This window comes from Syngnathoides biaculeatus, chromosome 2 (assembly GCF_019802595.1).
Source record: "Syngnathoides biaculeatus isolate LvHL_M chromosome 2, ASM1980259v1, whole genome shotgun sequence".
Taxonomy (NCBI): Eukaryota; Metazoa; Chordata; class Actinopteri; order Syngnathiformes; family Syngnathidae; genus Syngnathoides; species Syngnathoides biaculeatus.
In genome coordinates, this window is record NC_084641.1 from 3,456,327 (window position 1) to 3,474,369 (window position 18,043).

Below are 18,043 nucleotides of genomic sequence, written 5' to 3' on the forward strand. Positions count from 1 at the left end.
GATCTTGTTCTAACCCACAACTCGGGACCTTAGGTGAAGGTTGGAAAGAAAGAAACTCACTTTTAAATAAATAAATAAATATATATATATATATATATACACACACACAATAAATTCAATGCTATTATAATGGCTGTCAATTAGCTGCAGATTTGGGATAATAAAGCCCCAGCAAATAGTGGAGTCCACTGTATTTTTTGTATGTCTGCATTATACTGCCACCAGGTGGCCAAAATATTCACACCGGAAGCAGCGTAATAAGTATTGAATAGAGAACAAGACAATTGAATTTTTTACTCTTTATTTAATTTTGTCATTGCAGTATGCTATGTAATAAAGTACAACATTACTATTTTTTTCTCAAACATTACCATTTTTTTTGTTTTATGAGAAGGCTAGAACAGATCAGTGGCATTTTCATTCAGTTCAATGGATGATGTGAAATTGTTTTGGGTTACAAACGTGCTCACAGAATGACTATGAAAATGTGGTCGCTGTTTCGTAGATCTCACTGGGGTGATCCAGGAACTGAACCACTGCAATCCTTTCCCTTGAGTCTTCAAATCGTTTTTTTTTTGTTTTGTTTTGTTTTGCCTTGTAGGTGGGGAAGTGGGGTCCTTTTGACCTGCTGATTGGTGGAAGCCCCTGTAATGACCTCTCCATTGTGAACCCCATCCGAAAAGGACTTTACGGTCTGTTATTGATTGATCAGAGTTATTGATTGTTTCTTTTGGCATTTGAACTGCATGTTCTTCCTTCCTCAGAGGGTTCGGGCAGGCTCTTCTTTGATTTCTACCGCATCCTGCAGATGCTCAAGCCCAAAGAAGAAGACCACCGGCCGTTCTTCTGGCTCTTTGAGAACGTCGTCTTCATGAACATACACGACAAAGTCAACATCTGCCGCTTCCTTGAGGTTTCTCTTCCCAACGCTTCGTGTCGCCCATTCTCTCACTCTCCACCACGTTGGCTCACTGCCACTCTCTTGGTTGACAGTGCAACCCAGTTCTGGTGGACGCTGTCAAAGTGAGCCCTGCCCACAGAGCGCGTTACTTCTGGGGGAACATTCCGGGAATGAGCAGGTGACTCCCACATGCTAGGGTTGGGGAAATTAGTAATATTGAAATTTTTTTTTTTTCTCCCAAAAATTGTTAGAAGTGAATACAGCTTCAATCTTATACTTGTATGACTTCTCAAAAACAATCCAGCTTGAATCATATATTATTCCATTTTTTTGGGAGGGGGGGATACAAATTCCTTTTGTGTTATAACTTTTTTTCTTCTTTGAATAATAAAACTGATCTAGTAATATACATTTTCTTTAAATATTTTTCCCTGAATGTTTGACATTTCTCTAAAAAAAATAGATACTGAGAACATAGTGATAATTCCTATTTATATTTTTAAAGTAAAAAGGTTTTCATCATGTTATGACTTTAATCTGCAAAAAATTACTTTAAACCACGTTACTTATTTTCTACAAAAGAAAGTATCACAATATCAGAATGACTTTTCACACAAACATGATAACTTCTAAAATTTCAGGTTTTTGGGTGGAAAAATATACATTATTCTACTATGATTACACCCCCCCCCCTTAAATTATTACACCTTTTATTCTTGTATCAGTGTGTCAATTCTCCTGGGAAAATTGTGTCAAAATGAAATGCATGTGGGGTGGAAAAAAAAAACATTTTTCTCTTTATTCTTTTGACTTATATAGAACCTTTGATCTTGATCTAGGATCTCAGTTTTGAAAAGGACTGTCAGGATAAGAGTTACATAACTTCGATGAGGGTGTGTGCAGGTTTTTATCTACTGGGAAGAGCATAATCACATTTCTACACATCATTTCATCTTATTTTGTTACATTGGATTGTCGCTTTGTTTCTTTAGGCCCATCACGGCCTCGCAGAGTGATAAATTGAGTCTGCAGGACTGTTTGGAGGTCGGCCGGCAAGCCAGGGTGAGTAACTCCACATGTCAAATTGCAGCTTTGGTGTATCGTCTCGTCAGTTGTGTTGTGACTAAAGTAACTGGAGAAAATGATGTAGATGGGTGGCACATGGCAGAGATGGGAGTAAGTCACGTGTGTGCCAGTCATAAGCAAAACTCTCAGATTTCGAGCAACTTCTAAGTTACTGTGGCAAAAAATTAAAAAAGGTAAGTCAGGTCATGACTTGGGCTAACTGAGTCATGACAATCAATCAATCTCGCGCAGCAACTTCTCACTTAGTAGCAACCATTCGAACATTTTTTTCACTCTGATAATTAAGTCATTAAATTCTTGATCAGCGAACCGACTATATTTCAGCCTTGTGCCATGTTGGGACACTCACTCACATCCTGCTGGCCCAATTGGTATTAGTAATATATACACCAACACACACACACGCATTGTTCAGTATTCGGCCCCCTCGGACTTTTCAACCTTTTGCCACATTTCAGGCTTCAAACAAAGATAAATTTTCATTTTTTGTTAAGGATCAACAACAAGTGGGACAAAATTGTGAAGTGGAATGAAATTTATTGGATATTTTGTACTTTGTTAACAAATAAAAACCTGAAAAGTAGGGCGTGCAATATTATTCGTCTCCTTTACTTTCAGTGCAGCAAACTCACTCCAGAAGTTCAGTAAGGATCTCTGAATGATCCAATGTTGACTGATGATGATAAAGAAAAAAAGAAGAAGGTGGTCTGGTCAGATGAAACTACAATTTAACTTTTTGGCCACAATGCAAAACGATATCTTTGGCGTAAAAGCTACACAGGTCATCACCCGAACACACCATCCCCACTGTCAAACATGGTGGTGGCAGCCTCATGTTTTGGGCCTGCTTTTCTTCAGCAGGGACAGGGAAGATGAATGGAGCCAAATACAGGACCATTCTGGAAGAAAAGTTGTTGGAGTCTGCAAAAGACCTCAGACTGTGACTGAGATATATCTTTCAACAGGACAATGATCCAAAACGTAAAGCCAAATCTACAATGGAATGGTTCACAAATAAACGTATCCAGGCGTTAGAATGGCTAAGTCAAAGTCCAGACCTGAATCCAATCGAGAATCTGTGGGCAGAGCTGAAGACTGCTGTTCAAAAATGCTCTCCATCCAACCTCACTGAGCTCGAGCTGTTTTGCAAGGAAGAATGGGGAAGTCTCAGTCTCTCGATGTGCAAAACTGATAGACATACCTCAAGCTACTTGCAGCTGTAATTGCAGCGAATGTTGGCGCTACAAAGTATTAATGCAAGGGGGCCGAATAATATTGCACGCCCCACTTTTCAGTTTTTTATTTGAATGGATTTATTGAAATGAAGCTCAGTCAATATTTGACAAGCAATCGGTAAACTAACCTGTGAAGTTGATATAGCTGTCGTTTTTGGGCCCCTTTCCAGGTTACCAAAGTGAGAACCATCACCACAAACCCAAACTCACTGAAACAGGGAAAAAACGTCTCGCTACTTCCAGTCTTTGATCAAGGCAAAGAAGACAACCTCTGGATCACCGAACTTGAAAAGTACACATTCTATTTGTGTGTGTGTGTGTGTGTGTGTGTGTGTGGTGTGTGTGCGTGTGTGCGCGCACTTGTATTGCTATCCTTGTGTGGACAAACCCTTGGCAAAACACCTTTGATGTGAGGACATTTCGGCTGGTCCTCACAAAGATAATGCTTAAATGAGCTACATTAGGCTGAATAAATGTTCTGTAAAAGTTTCAAATAATGTCCTCAGAGAGCTAGAAACGTCAGAACCAATGAGTACGCACATGTCCCCTGTGGCACTTTTGGGTACTCCAGGCGAAATTCAATCCAATTTTCTCATTGGTCAAGGCCAGGGAATTTTCTGCTTGGCTGTTTCGGTTAGGGTTAGCCCCATAGAATTGACCCCTCCGTAGAAATTGCGTTGCATGGTCCAGTATAGCTTTTGTTAGCGTTTTATTGCGTATTTGGGTTCTTTAACAATAGATATGGTTAAGAGGTGTAGTCACAGACTTTATAATAGTGACGACAGGTATCCTGAAAGGCTAGTTAGTGGAGTTCAATTCGTACCCTTTCCAAAACCGAAGACCCAGTACGAAAAATGTCTTCGATGGATCAAACTTTGTGGAAGACTGCATGATCAACTGAATCCATCTGAAATCAACCGGAACAGAAGACCGAGTACGAAAAATGTCTTCGATGTATCAAACTTTGTGGAAGATCGCATGATCAATTGAATCCATCTAAAATCAACCGGAACAGATATGTTTGCACGAAGGTAAGCCCTATATTTGATTTTCAATACATGTCTCATATAAATGAATTAGCAGTTCTTCGCTTGCATAACATAGCTAAGTGTGAATGATTGACACACTTGACCTGTGTTGAGCGATATTTTGCGATGATCTGACTCCACAAATGTGTCCCTTTGTTTGCGGCTAATGAGCTAAGCTAAACCGGACTAGCAGTCCTAAAAGCCTTTGACGTGCACCGAGACACCAAGACTGAAGGAAGGATGTTTGAGGACACTAAAGTAGTGATTGTCGTACTTGGTCAGGACTTATATAGGTTTGGCACTAATTCAAGAATAATTATTGAGGGGAGCGCGTGACGTTACACAAAGAAAACGAGAGAAACAATTCGTAAATCAAGCCTCGCCTTCTTCTTTTCCTTCATACGGCGGTTCACAAACAGCTATACAGATACACATCCAGATTCTGCACACAAGTGTGATCGGTAACACGAAAATAGGAAACTGTCAATGACGAATTCGTCTTTGGGTTATAATATATTATATTACGTGGCTTCTCGGTCTTCCTCTGACTCCGGAAAGATCTTGCGCTAATATCAATGGTTTCTCCGTCGATATGCATGTAAATACCATTGAAATACCCCTCGCTGAAATACTTGAAGCCCTGCTGTCTGCTTTTCAATGATATTTCACTGTTAGCTAAGAATGCGAGTGAGAAATCAGCCGGTAAATTGGACAGTTTCGCTCTATTCTTTTCTTGCTGCGCCACCATTTTTCCTAATTGTTTGTCTGACGTCAGCGCACGTGGCGTGACGTCACTTCAGGAGGCGTGGTTAAGTGCCCCGTACGGAGGGGTCAATTGAGGCTGCACAACGAGGAAATAAGGCAGACAGCACATTTGAACTGAATAAAAGCTGTAAATAAAGCATTTGTCAACTAATATAACTTATAAATTAGTCATTACTTATTATTACTTAATATAATATTACTATATAATATAATATTGCAAATGTTAGTCAAATACTAGATAGATACATTTATGCAGACCACAGCTGTATCACAAACTAGGAAATGAAGAGTTTGTTTTCAAAACGAGACATAGGCATTTTTTTCAGATTTACGAAACTCGCGCCAAAATTATCCATTCGGAGCTGGATAATTTTGGCGCGAGTTTCGCCATAAAATTGAGATTGTCCATCGACACATCAGGCACGTTGAGTGTTCCGAATTGCAAATGCGTGTGACCTTCCTAAGTATGAAGGTCAACGTCACTAGGCCTGTTTTTTAAGAGTAATTCTCAATATCTCATGAACGTTTTGAAATAGAGGCCTAAAATTTGAGATTGTGCATCGACACATCATGGGCAATTCTGAATTGCAAATGAGTGTAACCTTGCCAAGTATGAACTTTAACGTCACTATGCCCGTATTTTAAGTGTAATTCTTAATATCTCTTGAGCGTATTGAGCTAGAGGCCTGAAAATGGACATGGTGCATCAAGACATCATGCGCAATGAGTGTTCCGAATTGCGAACGCGTGTGACCTTGCAGAGTATGAAGGTCAACATCACTTGGCCCGTTTTTTAGTGTAATTCTGAATATCTCATGAACGGTTTGAGCTACAGGCCAGAAAATTGAGATTGTGCATCAACACATCATGCGCGATGAGTGTTCCGAATTGCAAACGCATGTGACCTTCCTGAGTAGGAAGGTCAACATCACTAGGCCCTATTTTTAATCGTAATTCTCAATATCTGATGAACGTATTGATTGAGAGGCCTGAAAATGGAGATTGTCCATCGACACATCATGCGCGATTACCATTCCGAATTGCGAACGCGTGTGACCTGCCTAAGTATGAAGGTCAACGTCACTAGGCCTGTTTTCTCAAGGTAATTCTCAATATTTTGTGAACGTATTGAGTTAGAGGCCTGAAAATTGAGATTGTGCGATGAGTGTTCCGAATTGTGAACACGTGTGACCTTCCTGAGTATGAAGGTCAATGTCACTAGGTCTGTTTTTTAAGCTTAATTCTCAATATCTCATGAACGTATAGATATAGAGGCCTGAAATTTGAAATTGTGCATTGACACATCATGCCCAATTAGTTTTCCGAATTGCGAATGCGTGTGACCTTCCTGAGTATGAAGGTCAACGTCATTAGGCCCGATTTGTCAGCGTAATTCTGAATATCTCATGAACATGTTGAGCTAGAGGCATGAAAATGGATATGGTGCATCGACACATCGTGTGCAATGAGTGTTCCGAATTGCGAACGCGTGTGACCTTGCCAATTATAAAAGGTCACTGACACTATGCCCTATTTTGACATGTAATTCCCAGTAGCTCATGAATGGATTGAGCAAGATGGCTGGAATTTGAGACTGCACATCCACACACCATGCACACCAAGTGTGGTGTTTTTCAAACTCATGCAACCTTCCTGAGTTTGGAAGGTACCCCCAATAAGCACCAGGCCACATTTTCATGCTTAACTCCTCATATCTCACAAAGACATTGAGTTTGAGGGTTGAAATTGGAGAGTTTCCATTGAAACAACAGGGACGCTGAGTGTGGCGAGCTTTGAATGTCTGAGACCTTCTAAAAGATCGCCGCTAACTAGCCACTAGTCCCTATTTTTACACTTAATTCCCAATATCTCATGAACACATTGAGTTAGAGGGTTGTAATTTGAGACTGCATCGACATATCATACGTGGCCAGTGGTTTGGATTTCAAATGCCTGTGACCTTCCCAAGTATGAAAGGTCATCTCAGCCGGGCCCAATTTTGATGAACGCATTTAGGGACTGAAATTTGATGCTGTGCATTGACATGTCACGCGCAGTGAGTGTTCCAAATTTCAAAGATGTATGACCTTCCTGCGTGTGAAAGGTCACCCTAAAGGCCCAATTTTGAGAATTAATTTCCAATATCTCATTAACGTATTTCGAAAGAGGGTTTAAATGTGAGAATGTTCATCAACACATTATGCTTGGTTAGTGTTCTGAATTTCGGTTGTGTGTGACATTCCTAAGTCTAAAAGGTCAGTGGCAGTGGCCTCCCAGGTGTCTAAATTAATTTCAAGGGCTTTCAGGTCTCTCTTGTAGACGTCCTTGAAGCAGAGTTTGGGTCTGGCTGAGGGGCGGGTTCTTGTGCCAGCTCTCTATGGAGTAGGTCCTTTAGAATTCCTCTGTCCTCCATGCGCTTCTGCTTAAGCAGATCGTACATGCTGGGAACCATGGCTACATCCAGTACACTGGTGTTTGTCACCTTGTCTTGGCAGGTGATGCGCAGGATGTCTTTGGAGACAGGACATGTGGAAGGCGCTAAGCTTGTGCTCCTGTTTGGTTGTCATTGTCTGCCTCACTTCCATAGAGGAGAGTGCTCACAACACAGGCTTGGACTTGAGTGTGCTCTGTCAACTTGGTGTTTCTCCAAGCTCTCTTGTTGAGTCTAGCCGTGGGTCTAGAGAGAGAGTCAGAGATGGTAGGACCCAGGTACTCAAAGTCGTGAACAACAGTGCTTGGTTAGAGAGTCTAATTTTGGGTGGAGAGCCTATATCCTACCCCATGACTTGCGTTTTCTTACAGCTGATTATCAACCCAAAAGCCTCGTGTGTGTAGATGAGGCAGTCCTGAATATTAGTTGGTTCAGTCCTAAATGATGGCCTCCAAAAAGGTCCCATTGCCAAGGTGTAAGTCAAGACACATTTCATATGTAAGAGAATATGGCTCTCTCAAGACCCTTGCAAACTAACTGATGCAGACTGAAATTGGAAATAACACTACTCATGGTCAATATTTAAAATCATTATAGATTAATTAAATAATTCCATCTTAGGTTGTCTGTTGGCTGAACAGCTAATGCTATGTAGCAATATCCATCCATCCATTTTCCTCACCACTTATCCTTACAAGGGTCACGGGAGTGCTGGAGCCTATCCCAGCTGCCATTGGGCAGGAGGCAGGGTACACGCTGAATTGATTTCCAGCCAAACGCAGGGCACATCGAGACACGCAACAATCGCACTCATAATCACACCTGTCCAATTACTATAATGCATGTTTTTGGGATGTGTGAGGAAACTGGAACACCCAGAGAAAAGCCACGCAGGCACGGAGAGAACATGCAGACTCCACACAGGGCGACTCCAGGATCTGAACCACGGTTCTCAGAACTGTGAGGCCAGCGCTTTACCGCTGCTCCACCTGTAGCATAAATACTCATACTTAAAATATAACTACTTAGTAGCAAGCTAAATATCGCAGTTTTACCTTTGTAGTTAGAATAGATTATCTTGAGATCTGTGATATGCTGTAAAGAGTGACTTTATATACATAAACAGTGTTCACTTTAATATATTTTAAGCTTAACATTGATCCAAAGCAAAAAGGTTTTATTTATTTAAATGGTATGGAATACAAAGGTATACTGTGCGGTGGGGGTGGGAAGTGGGGGCAATAATTTATGATGCGGTCGACGCAGCAGATTGACCAAACAATATTTTACCCTTTTCAGCTCAGACTCTAGGACTGTAGAATGTTGGAAATAAATAAAAAAAAAAGGTACTAAACACAACAATCAGACATACCACAGTGGATGTATCCCATACAGTTAACAATCCTGGTTTTAATTAAATGATGCAGAGTGATTTCAAATGTTGAACTAAAATTCTAGGGAATTCATATGACTTCTTTAAGAGTTATTTTTATTTTTTTTATCACCTGAGGGTGACACTAAACTGTGAGGTTCAGTACATTGCTCAAACTATATTTCTGTTACATGCAACCTGTTGGTTAGTTTCTGTGCAGTCATCAAACCAAAGTGGGGGAGGGGAGAGTTGCTGTGACTGCTTTTGGAAGTTGGTAGACACTTGTGGGGGAGGGGAATGCACCTGCATAAGACGTTGCTTTTAATTAGTACAGAAGGTGCAGATCTACATGGATTGACATGTAAGTGACCATGTTTATTTATACTAAAATGAACGATTGTTCAAGTTGGTGATGTTGGTGTGAACTATATATGTTTGTTTTGCCTCAGGTAATATTTTTTAATCTCAACCGTCGAATTTGCGAGTTATCTAAATTTCCCTTCAACATGAGGTTTGCGGTGCTCTGAATTTCCTTGGTAGGAGTGAATGCATCAATCTAAAACACAATCTAGCTTGGTGCAGAACCGACGAGGCTTGTGAAAAGCTATTTATGTGGCTATCTGGAAGAAAAAACAAATGAAAACAAGTTACAACTAATCGAGGTAAGACATATTTGATATTTCATCATACTAGGGTTAGTTTTTAATTGTCCGTGGGATTTTCTGGCAGAATGAAACTGTTGCTAACGTCAGCAAACCTTTGTATTTTTTTCCCACTTTCATTGTGAGGACGTGAAACACGCTAAATGTGTGAACATTTTATTTTCTGTGACTTTTTGGAACAAAGCATCTCATACAGAGTAATGGTACCAAACAGAATTCTATTTTTTAAGATATGGGAGGCTATTTAATAATTTTTCAATTATTAATTAAACGTGTCCTTAGATGCATCACAAAAAATAAATCAGTGTCAGAAAATAGAGAAGTTGGTGTGTCAATAAACGTAAAGAGAGATTTTGAGAATTATATCTTTGCCTTATTCTCAGCAGTTTGAAATTCGTCCTTTTTATATTACTCTACTCTACAGATGAAGAAAAAGAAGACGAGACCAGAGTAGCAGGTACATTTCAACTGGGACATAATAAAGCTGACATTGAAATTTTTACATATATAAGAACCCATAATGTTCTTTAAAAAATAAAAAACTTGAAAACATCAGGTTGGTTGCCATGTTAATGGACATTTTGTAACACAATTACAAACAGGGTTCGCACGCGGCCCTAAAAGTCCTTAAAAATCCGCGAAAACCGGTCAAGCCCCTAAAAAAGGCCTTAAACTACCGCCAAAATTCTCCCTAAAAAAATGCATCTATTTAAAAAAAAAAAATAGCGATCCGTCTGGCGTCCAAAACAGACGGAAATTGTCAACGGAAGTCACCGTGTTCACAACTAGTCGCCATCTTGTCGTCGATATATTCCATTGTTCGTTTCCGTGAGTAGGCATTTCACTTCGTCTTCGTTACGACGTAGCGTAGTTCTTTCATCGATCCAACTTGTATCATGGGGAAGTGCATTTTTCAAGATGCTTGGGTTGAAAGTAAGGAGTTTGGGAGCTGGGTTCGTCGAGATCCAAAAGATCGGCACATGTTTTACTGCCATCTGTGCAAGCAGAGTTACCAGCTTGGAAAGATGGGCGTCAAAGCGCTGGAGTTGCACCGGAAAAATAGGAGACACGCTAATTTGGCGAAGACACTCTCATCTTCTGTTGATATGAATATGTTTCTAAAATATCAAGATAGTGAAGCATTAACTTCAGGCAGTGGTATTGGCAGTGCATGTGCACCTAGAGTTGTCCAGTCATCGACTTCAACCAGCCAGAAGTCATTCTTTATGAACGTATTTCAATACACGAAGACAGCCTCGTTAAAGGCAGAGATTGTGTGGACTTTAAAAGTTATCTGCAGCCATTACAGTTACAAATCTTGTGAAAATAATTTGAAAGTGTTCCCAGACAGTGACATTGCTAAAAACTACCACTGTAGTGAAAGGAAGACTTCGTACCTGGCTACATTTGTCATCGCTGTCCACTTTTCATCTATACTGAGGCAGAAAGTGAAGGCTGAATCAGAGTATGTCCTCCTCTTTGATGAGTCTCTAAATCATGAGATGCAAGAGAAGCAGCTGGACATTCATATGCGATTGTGGATTTATGACAGAGTCCGCACTTGCTACCTCACCTCTGAGTTCCTGGGACATTCAGCAGCAACTGATCTTCAGGAGCATCTGGATCCTGTCGTGTGTGACTTCGGTCACCAAAAGCTGCTCCAGCTCTCGATGGATGGCCCCAATGTTAATTGGAAGCTGTACAAATCAATTCAAGAACAAATAGAAAAGATGACCACCCGCCGTATGCTGCAGACTGGATGCGGCGGTCTACATATCCTCCATAACGCATTTCGAATAGCTTGCGAGGGAGCTGGATGGGGGGTGGAAGATTTTCTGTCCAGCCTCTACAACTTGTTTCGTGATGCACCTGCCAGGCGCGAGGACAAGTCACTGGATCCGACACTCTCCCTCTCATGTTCTGCTAGCACAGATGGCTTGAAACATTAATGTGTCAGAGAGAGCCATCACCCTGATGCCACACGTGCAAGATTATTGCGAGGGAGCAGGGACGAAGAAAGTGACCTGCCCAACCAACAGCTCCTTCACTGTTGTTTAGAAAGCAGCACAGGACCCCATCTTTGTTGCCAAGCTTCACTTCTTTCTCATGTCCGCCAAGCTGGTGGAACCATTCCTGAAATTGTACCAGATTGACAAGCCTATGCTTCCCTTCATTGCAAAGGACATGGGCACCCTCATTAAGACTCTGATGGAAAAAGTTCATCAAGCCTGAAGTCCTTAAAGAAAAGGCAGCCTCCCTCACCAACCTTGTCAAGATTAATGTGGGTGACAAGTCACACTGGGTGGATTTATTGAAAGTAGGCATAGGCTTTGCTGCTGAGAGACTGGTTCTGAAATCTGGCATTGCAACCGACCGTGTAAAGCAGGAATTTAGAATGTGCTGCCAAACTTTTCTGGTAAATATGACAGAAAAGTTGCTGGAGAAGGCCTCAATCATATACAGTTTAGTCCGCCTATTAAGCTGGATGGACCCTTGGCAGATTGCCATGAAAGATGCAAAGGAGAACAACAACAAAAAAATCCAAAAAACCTTAAACATCTTGGTGGATCACAGAAGGGTGGAGGAAAACAATTGCGACAGGAATCTATTCCAGTATTCCAGACTGAGTGAAAAGATCCAAGAAGATGAGGAGATTAGGGTCGCTTTCTCTGACTTCAACATCTCTAAGGACAGGCTGGACACGCTCTTCCACTCCACTCCACTCTGCATCAGCAGGAAAGCCAGCAGTTCCAGGAGCTGTGGGGCGTCATAAAGCAGCTGCTGCTTCTGTCCCATGGACAGGCATCTGTGGAAAAAGGCTTTTACACAAACGAGTTCACCGAGGAGAACCTAAGCAAGGAGTCACTGATTGCTCGGAGGCAAATAGTGGATGTGGTCCAGCAATATGGAGGGCCTGACATGGTGCCTATCACGAGGGAGCTGATGGTCGCTCCGTCTTCTGCCAGAAGTATTTACGTCCAGCATCTAGAGGAGGAAAAGAAGAAGGATGCATCAAAACAGGCAGAGAAGAGGAAGGCAGCTAAAGCAGAGATAGACAGCCTCAAAACCAAAAAAGCCAGAATAGAGACTGACATATCTACGCTTATTGAAAACGCTGACTGGCTGTGTGAGGAGGCAGAAGAAAAGAGGAATCTGAGGTTTATCACCGAGGCCAAAGCACTCAGACCCAGAGCAAAGAACAAGAGAGCCACTTTGGCACCCCTGCAGCAACAAATAGAGGAGGCACTGGGTAGGCTCAAGGAGCTAGAGTAGGGGTGCTGAGACAAGGCATCAGTAGAAGACATTTGTGTGTATAGTTGCAATTGTAGTTAGAATCTGTTTTTCTGTAGACTGTTATGTGAAGACATTGACAATGGTCATATCAAGGAGAACTAGCACAAGGGGCGACTGGTGATCACTGTCACAGGTACTGAGGTACTGGAACCTTTGATGAACCAAGAACAGCTGATGGCACCATTGGGTGAATCTTTTTTCCTTACTCTTGATTTCCCACAATGGCCCTAAATTTTTCATGTCGGCCCTAAAATTTTTCCGTGTCAGCTCCTAAGAATGCCCCTAAAAAGCCCTTAAATTTTTTTGGTCAGACTGAGTATGAACCCTGTAAAATTTCACAAGTGATGGTATACTGTATCTCAGGAACTCCTGGATGGATTTGGCTGAAAATAATAATGCAGAAAATGTGATGTTTGGGGCTGCACAGTAAATTCAGTGAATTTGTAAGACCTACCCCTAAAATGTATTCTTTTGGAATCTTTGACAACAATGTCTGGGAAAATACCAATGATATGTGGTCAGCAATTCTTATGTGCATAAGGAATCATGCAAAAGGTGGGATCATTCAAAGCTGTCATCCTTAGTAGATATCACAGTCTATACAATAGAAGTATACATTTCAAGTACAGAATTTGGACCAACAGTATTTTAACATCCACTTGGGTTATATTTTCCCAATATTTACATTTTCTTAAACATTAACATTAGCAAACTAGGCTTTAAAAAAGTAATTTGAGAAGGAGGCCTAAAAGGATAAAGGCATAACTGAACGACTGATTTTACAGTACAGTAATCCCTCGTTTTTCGTGGTTAGTTAGAGACCCACCCGTGAAAAGTAAAAAAAAAAAAAACCCAAGTAGGGGTAAATGGGTTTATTTATTTATTTGCTTCATGTTGTTTCAATGGGGATGCTGCATTATACCCTCAATGCGGCTTCCCGCTACAGTACTGAACTAATGTATGCAAGCGGTTTCATTTATTTATTTTTCGCTTCATTGGTCCATGTCATGGCGCATTGGTACACAGTGATCCGGATATTTTTTTTTTCTTTTTTTGGGGGGGGGCTCAGAAATTCGCGATGCACTGAATCCTCTATAGGTGATGGGCAAAGTAGAGAGGGTTTACTGTAATAGTTTTGTGCAATTGAAGAGTATTTAGACTTATTTTTGATCGAATAAAAAAGTTTCTTTCGGCTTGTCCCTTTCGGGGTTGCCACAGCGTGTCATCTCAGATGAACGCACAATTTTTACGCCGGATGCCCTTCCTGACGCAACCCTTCTCAGGGAGTGGAGGCCCCAGTGGGATACGAACCCACAACCCCTGGTTTATCAAACCAGTGCTCTAACCACTGAGCTACAGGGCCTCCCTAGATCCCTTGATCGAATACATCTTGCCATAATTTTAAAAATCTGGACATTTAGATGTTTTTTTTTCCCAGCAATTTTCTTAAATTAAATTTATCTTTTTTTTTTTTTTTTTTTTTAAATTTATTTTTGTGATTTGTATTGAACTTTGAGGTTGGCAGTTCTGTACTACTGTCAAGAGAATATCCCAGTAGTGTTTCTATAGTTCTTTTACCATGTCTCTTTAGAACCTCTCTGAAAATAATTTGTGTCAAAAACCATGATTTAAATTAACTGAAAAAACAAAAAAACCTTACTCAATGAATTGTTTATTATTTCTTGTTGGAAAAATAGTTTCTGTACTCATTTTAAGAAAGGTTTAACTTCTCTACATAAAACAGAAGAGAAAGACTAAGATCTTTCTATTCAGAAAACTTAGGTGTAAAATGGTAAAATGATTAAAAGTAAGTGGAGTAAAATATTTTCACTAGAATTAGGATAAATTCACTTTATAAGATTGTTTTTGCTGTGTATATAGCACAGCAGAATTGCCGTACTTTTACTGTGTACATAACACAAAACAATTTTCAGTGAGGATGCCAGTACATTTCTTCATTTTTTTATTTTTGTTTCAGACCCGGATCACATTTTTTTCCCCAGAAAGAAATGTCATTAGAAGCCTTGTAGTTATGAAGAAAATGGAGCACTATTGTGACAACTAGGAGCATAGAGTTATAATAAGTTAAAATGTCATTTGAAAAATGCATTTTGTATTTCTTCGGGTTGTCTCTTGGGTTTCATGATTTTAAACCTTTGTGTTTGAGATTTATTGCCCCCCCCCCCCCAAAAAAAAAAAACCCAAAAAACTGAAACCTTGAGGGGCAAATAGTTTTTCACGGCACTGTAGATGCAGAACCAATTCTCTTCAATCATGATTGGAGGGATATTCAAAATCAAGTTCACAATTCAATTATGTCACAAAAAAGGGGAATGTAGACATGAGTTTTTTTTCGTTTTGAATCAACAAAGGATACTAAATACTACAGTAGTATTTAAAAAAAAGTATTCTGCCATCAAGTCTTACATCTCACTTTCATTTTAAAATAGGGGAACCTTACAATGGTGAATTTAAAAAAAAAAACACATGGTGTTTAATTTAGCTGCACTATATGTTGCTGAAATAAGTCTCTAAAATATAAGGAATCCAGTGTCTTTTGTTTGAATAATATTGAGAGCGAAATTTTAAAATCAAACGTGTGTGTCATCAAATCTGCCTAGCAACAAGGGGCCGGTCCACACAACTACATAAATAAAAACATTGATCTTTTAGTTGGAGTGTTTTGCAATCTAAAGTGATATTCTGGCTCTCTAAACCCCTCTAGTGATGCCTATGTGAGTTGCATCATTCCAGCTATAGTGGAAGTGGTGGTCCTCACAATGAACTCACAGTCATGGTCCACACAAAGTAGCAAAAAAATGTATGTATGTGTGTGTGTGTGTGCGTGTGTGTGTGTGTGTGTGTGTGTGCGTGTGTTTCGTTTTTAATCTCACGGTGTAGCATTTTTTTGTTGCAAAAAATAACAAGTTGAACCTTTTAATCTTGCACCTTTTTTTTTCTTTAAAATAACTGTACTTGTAACATTATGAATTTGATCGTGAAAAAAAATCATGAGTCTTGAAAATTAGCACTTCTTTCCATTAGAGAATATGACTTTCTTCTCAAAACTTTATCCTCATGAAAATTAAACCTAGGCAAAGCAAATTTAATTGTATAGCACATTGCATCCACGAGGTAACTCAGTGTGCTTTATTAAAAGCCTTTGAAAACAAAGAGATAAAACATTTTTAAAACAGGATAAAAAACAATAGAAATGACAACAAAATATACATTATCAATATATATATATATATCAGAGGCCACATGCAGTGCAAGTAATATGACTAAAAAGTGGATATACTCTCAAAAGCATGAGGAAAAAAAAAGACGAGTTTTCAACCTGGATTTAAAGCCATTCACACTTGGAGCTGACCTCACCTCTGTTGGCAACTTATTCCATTTGTGTGCAGCATAATAGCTAAATGCTGCTTCACCATGTTTGCTCAGGACTCTGTGCTCCACTATTTGACCTGAGTCAGTCGATCTCAGAGCTCTACTGGGTTTAGATTTAAGACCTACACAAATTGACTTTTTTCATGGGAAAATGATTGTGTCCGTCCATTTTGTACTCCAAGCTTTATTCTTTTTTTGCGAAGAAATACCAGTTTAATCTTTTTGTTGTTGTTGAAAAGAACTACTATATTATCATTGTAATTGTCATTGCTATGCTTACGATTTCAGTTCCCCCCCGATGTTGCGGACATTTGCGGGCACCATTCCAACTAAATTTTTCCTGGCTTGTGACCCCTGACCAGGATCTTTGGTTTTCCTAAACATTACACGGACGTGAGGAACATGAATCGACTGCAGAGGCAGAAGGTGCTGGGCAAGGCGTGGAGTGTTCCCGTCATCCGGCACCTCTTCGCCCCGCTCAAGGACTACTTTGCCTGCGAGGAGCTCAGCCCGTCCAGCCCAGCCGCTGCAACAGCCTACGTCCCCCAACCAGTGAAGCACCTCAACTAGGGAGAGGGAACGATGATTCTTATTATTATTGTTATTCTTTTTAAGGGAACCATGTTGGTTTAATTCTCTTTAAATGCATCTTTAGTATGAACTTACTCATAGGTTTAAAACAGACCATTGACTTAAGTCCACTGTTAACAGATTTTGTATGTTTTTAAATGTTCTAACTCAGGGAAGAAGTAATTTTTTAATACAGAAATATATATATTTATATACACAGGTACAAGGGAAAGTGTGAACCCTTGGGAATGACCAGGATTCCTGCATAAAAAGTCATAATTTTTTTTTTTTTTTTAAGGTTTACTTAGCCAGGAAAACCCCAATGACCTTAAAAATCTCTTTTACAAGAGTATCCTGGTCAGGACAGGCAACAAGCAGCACAGCTTTAAAAAAAAAAATAAAAAAAATCTCATAATGCAACTATCAGCATTCTTTAGCAATGTCATCCATCCATTTTATGAACTGCTTATCCTCACAAGGGTCGTGGGAGTGCCGGAGCCTATCCCAGCTGTCATCAGGTAGGAGGCGAGATAAACTGAACTGGTTGCCAGTCAATTGCTGGGCACTGACAAACTAGCAATCATTCACACTCACAATCACACCGAGGGGTAATTTAGAGTCTATAATGAATGCATGTTTTTGGGATGTGGGAGGAAACCGGAGTGCCCGGAGAAAACCCAGGCAGGCACAGGGCGAACATGCAAGCTCCATACAGGCGGGGCTGGGATTTGAACCCAGGTCCTCAGAACTGTGAGGCCAATGCTCTAACCAGTGGTTCACTTTTTTTTTTTTTTTTTTTTTTTTTTAAACCTAGACTATAATGTAAATATCTCACTCTCCACAACCTAATTGTTGTCAGGAGTTAGCCAACCTGGAGTCAATTCAATATGACAAGATTGGAGGTGTTCAAGGCCACCCCACCCCAAATATATATATATATATATATATATATATATATATATATATATTTTTTTTTAAACAATTTTGAGCTTGTTCTGTAAGTCCAAGAAACATTTGATTGAGGTTATTGCCGCTTCTTGCTATAGGAGGCTCAACTGGTTATCATATCTCAAGGTTCATATACTTCTTCCTACAACTGTAAACATCCCCCCCAAAATATACTATGTGACTGCTTATTGTGATGGTTTTTATTAATTACATTTTATTTATTTTATTAAACACCTCAGTTAATAAGGAATATGAGCAATTGCCAGTCAATGAGAGTACATTTTTGGGGATGTCCTATGAAGTATACTGTAACATCAAAAATCTATCTAACAGCCTGCGTTAATCCATCCATCCATTT

General features: G+C 40.0%; 1 protein-coding gene and 1 non-coding gene across 7 annotated transcripts in view; one reads left to right on the forward strand and one right to left on the reverse strand.

Annotated features, from left to right (window-relative positions):
• Window positions 1-17,522, forward strand: part of LOC133504520 (DNA (cytosine-5)-methyltransferase 3B-like) — a 37,810-nt gene extending 20,288 nt beyond the window's left edge. For 2 of the 6 annotated variants that reach the window (XM_061826847.1, XM_061826836.1), the window contains 6 exons: window positions 602-692; window positions 765-913; window positions 994-1,079; window positions 1,894-1,963; window positions 3,393-3,514; window positions 16,530-17,522. In XM_061826847.1, the coding sequence (XP_061682831.1) occupies window positions 602-692; window positions 765-913; window positions 994-1,079; window positions 1,894-1,963; window positions 3,393-3,514; window positions 16,530-16,737 (726 nt within the window). In that variant the 3' untranslated portion in view covers window positions 16,738-17,522. Of the gene's footprint in view, window positions 1-601; window positions 693-764; window positions 914-993; window positions 1,080-1,740; window positions 1,795-1,893; window positions 1,964-3,392; window positions 3,515-16,529 lie in introns of those variants that run through there. The other 4 variants (XM_061826819.1, XM_061826857.1, XR_009796008.1 and 1 more) reach the window with 3 other exon arrangements.
• trnai-gau (transfer RNA isoleucine (anticodon GAU)) lies at window positions 14,065-14,137 on the reverse strand. The gene has a single exon. It is a non-coding gene; the product is annotated as a tRNA-Ile (tRNA).
• Window positions 17,523-18,043: the final 521 nt, after the last annotated feature.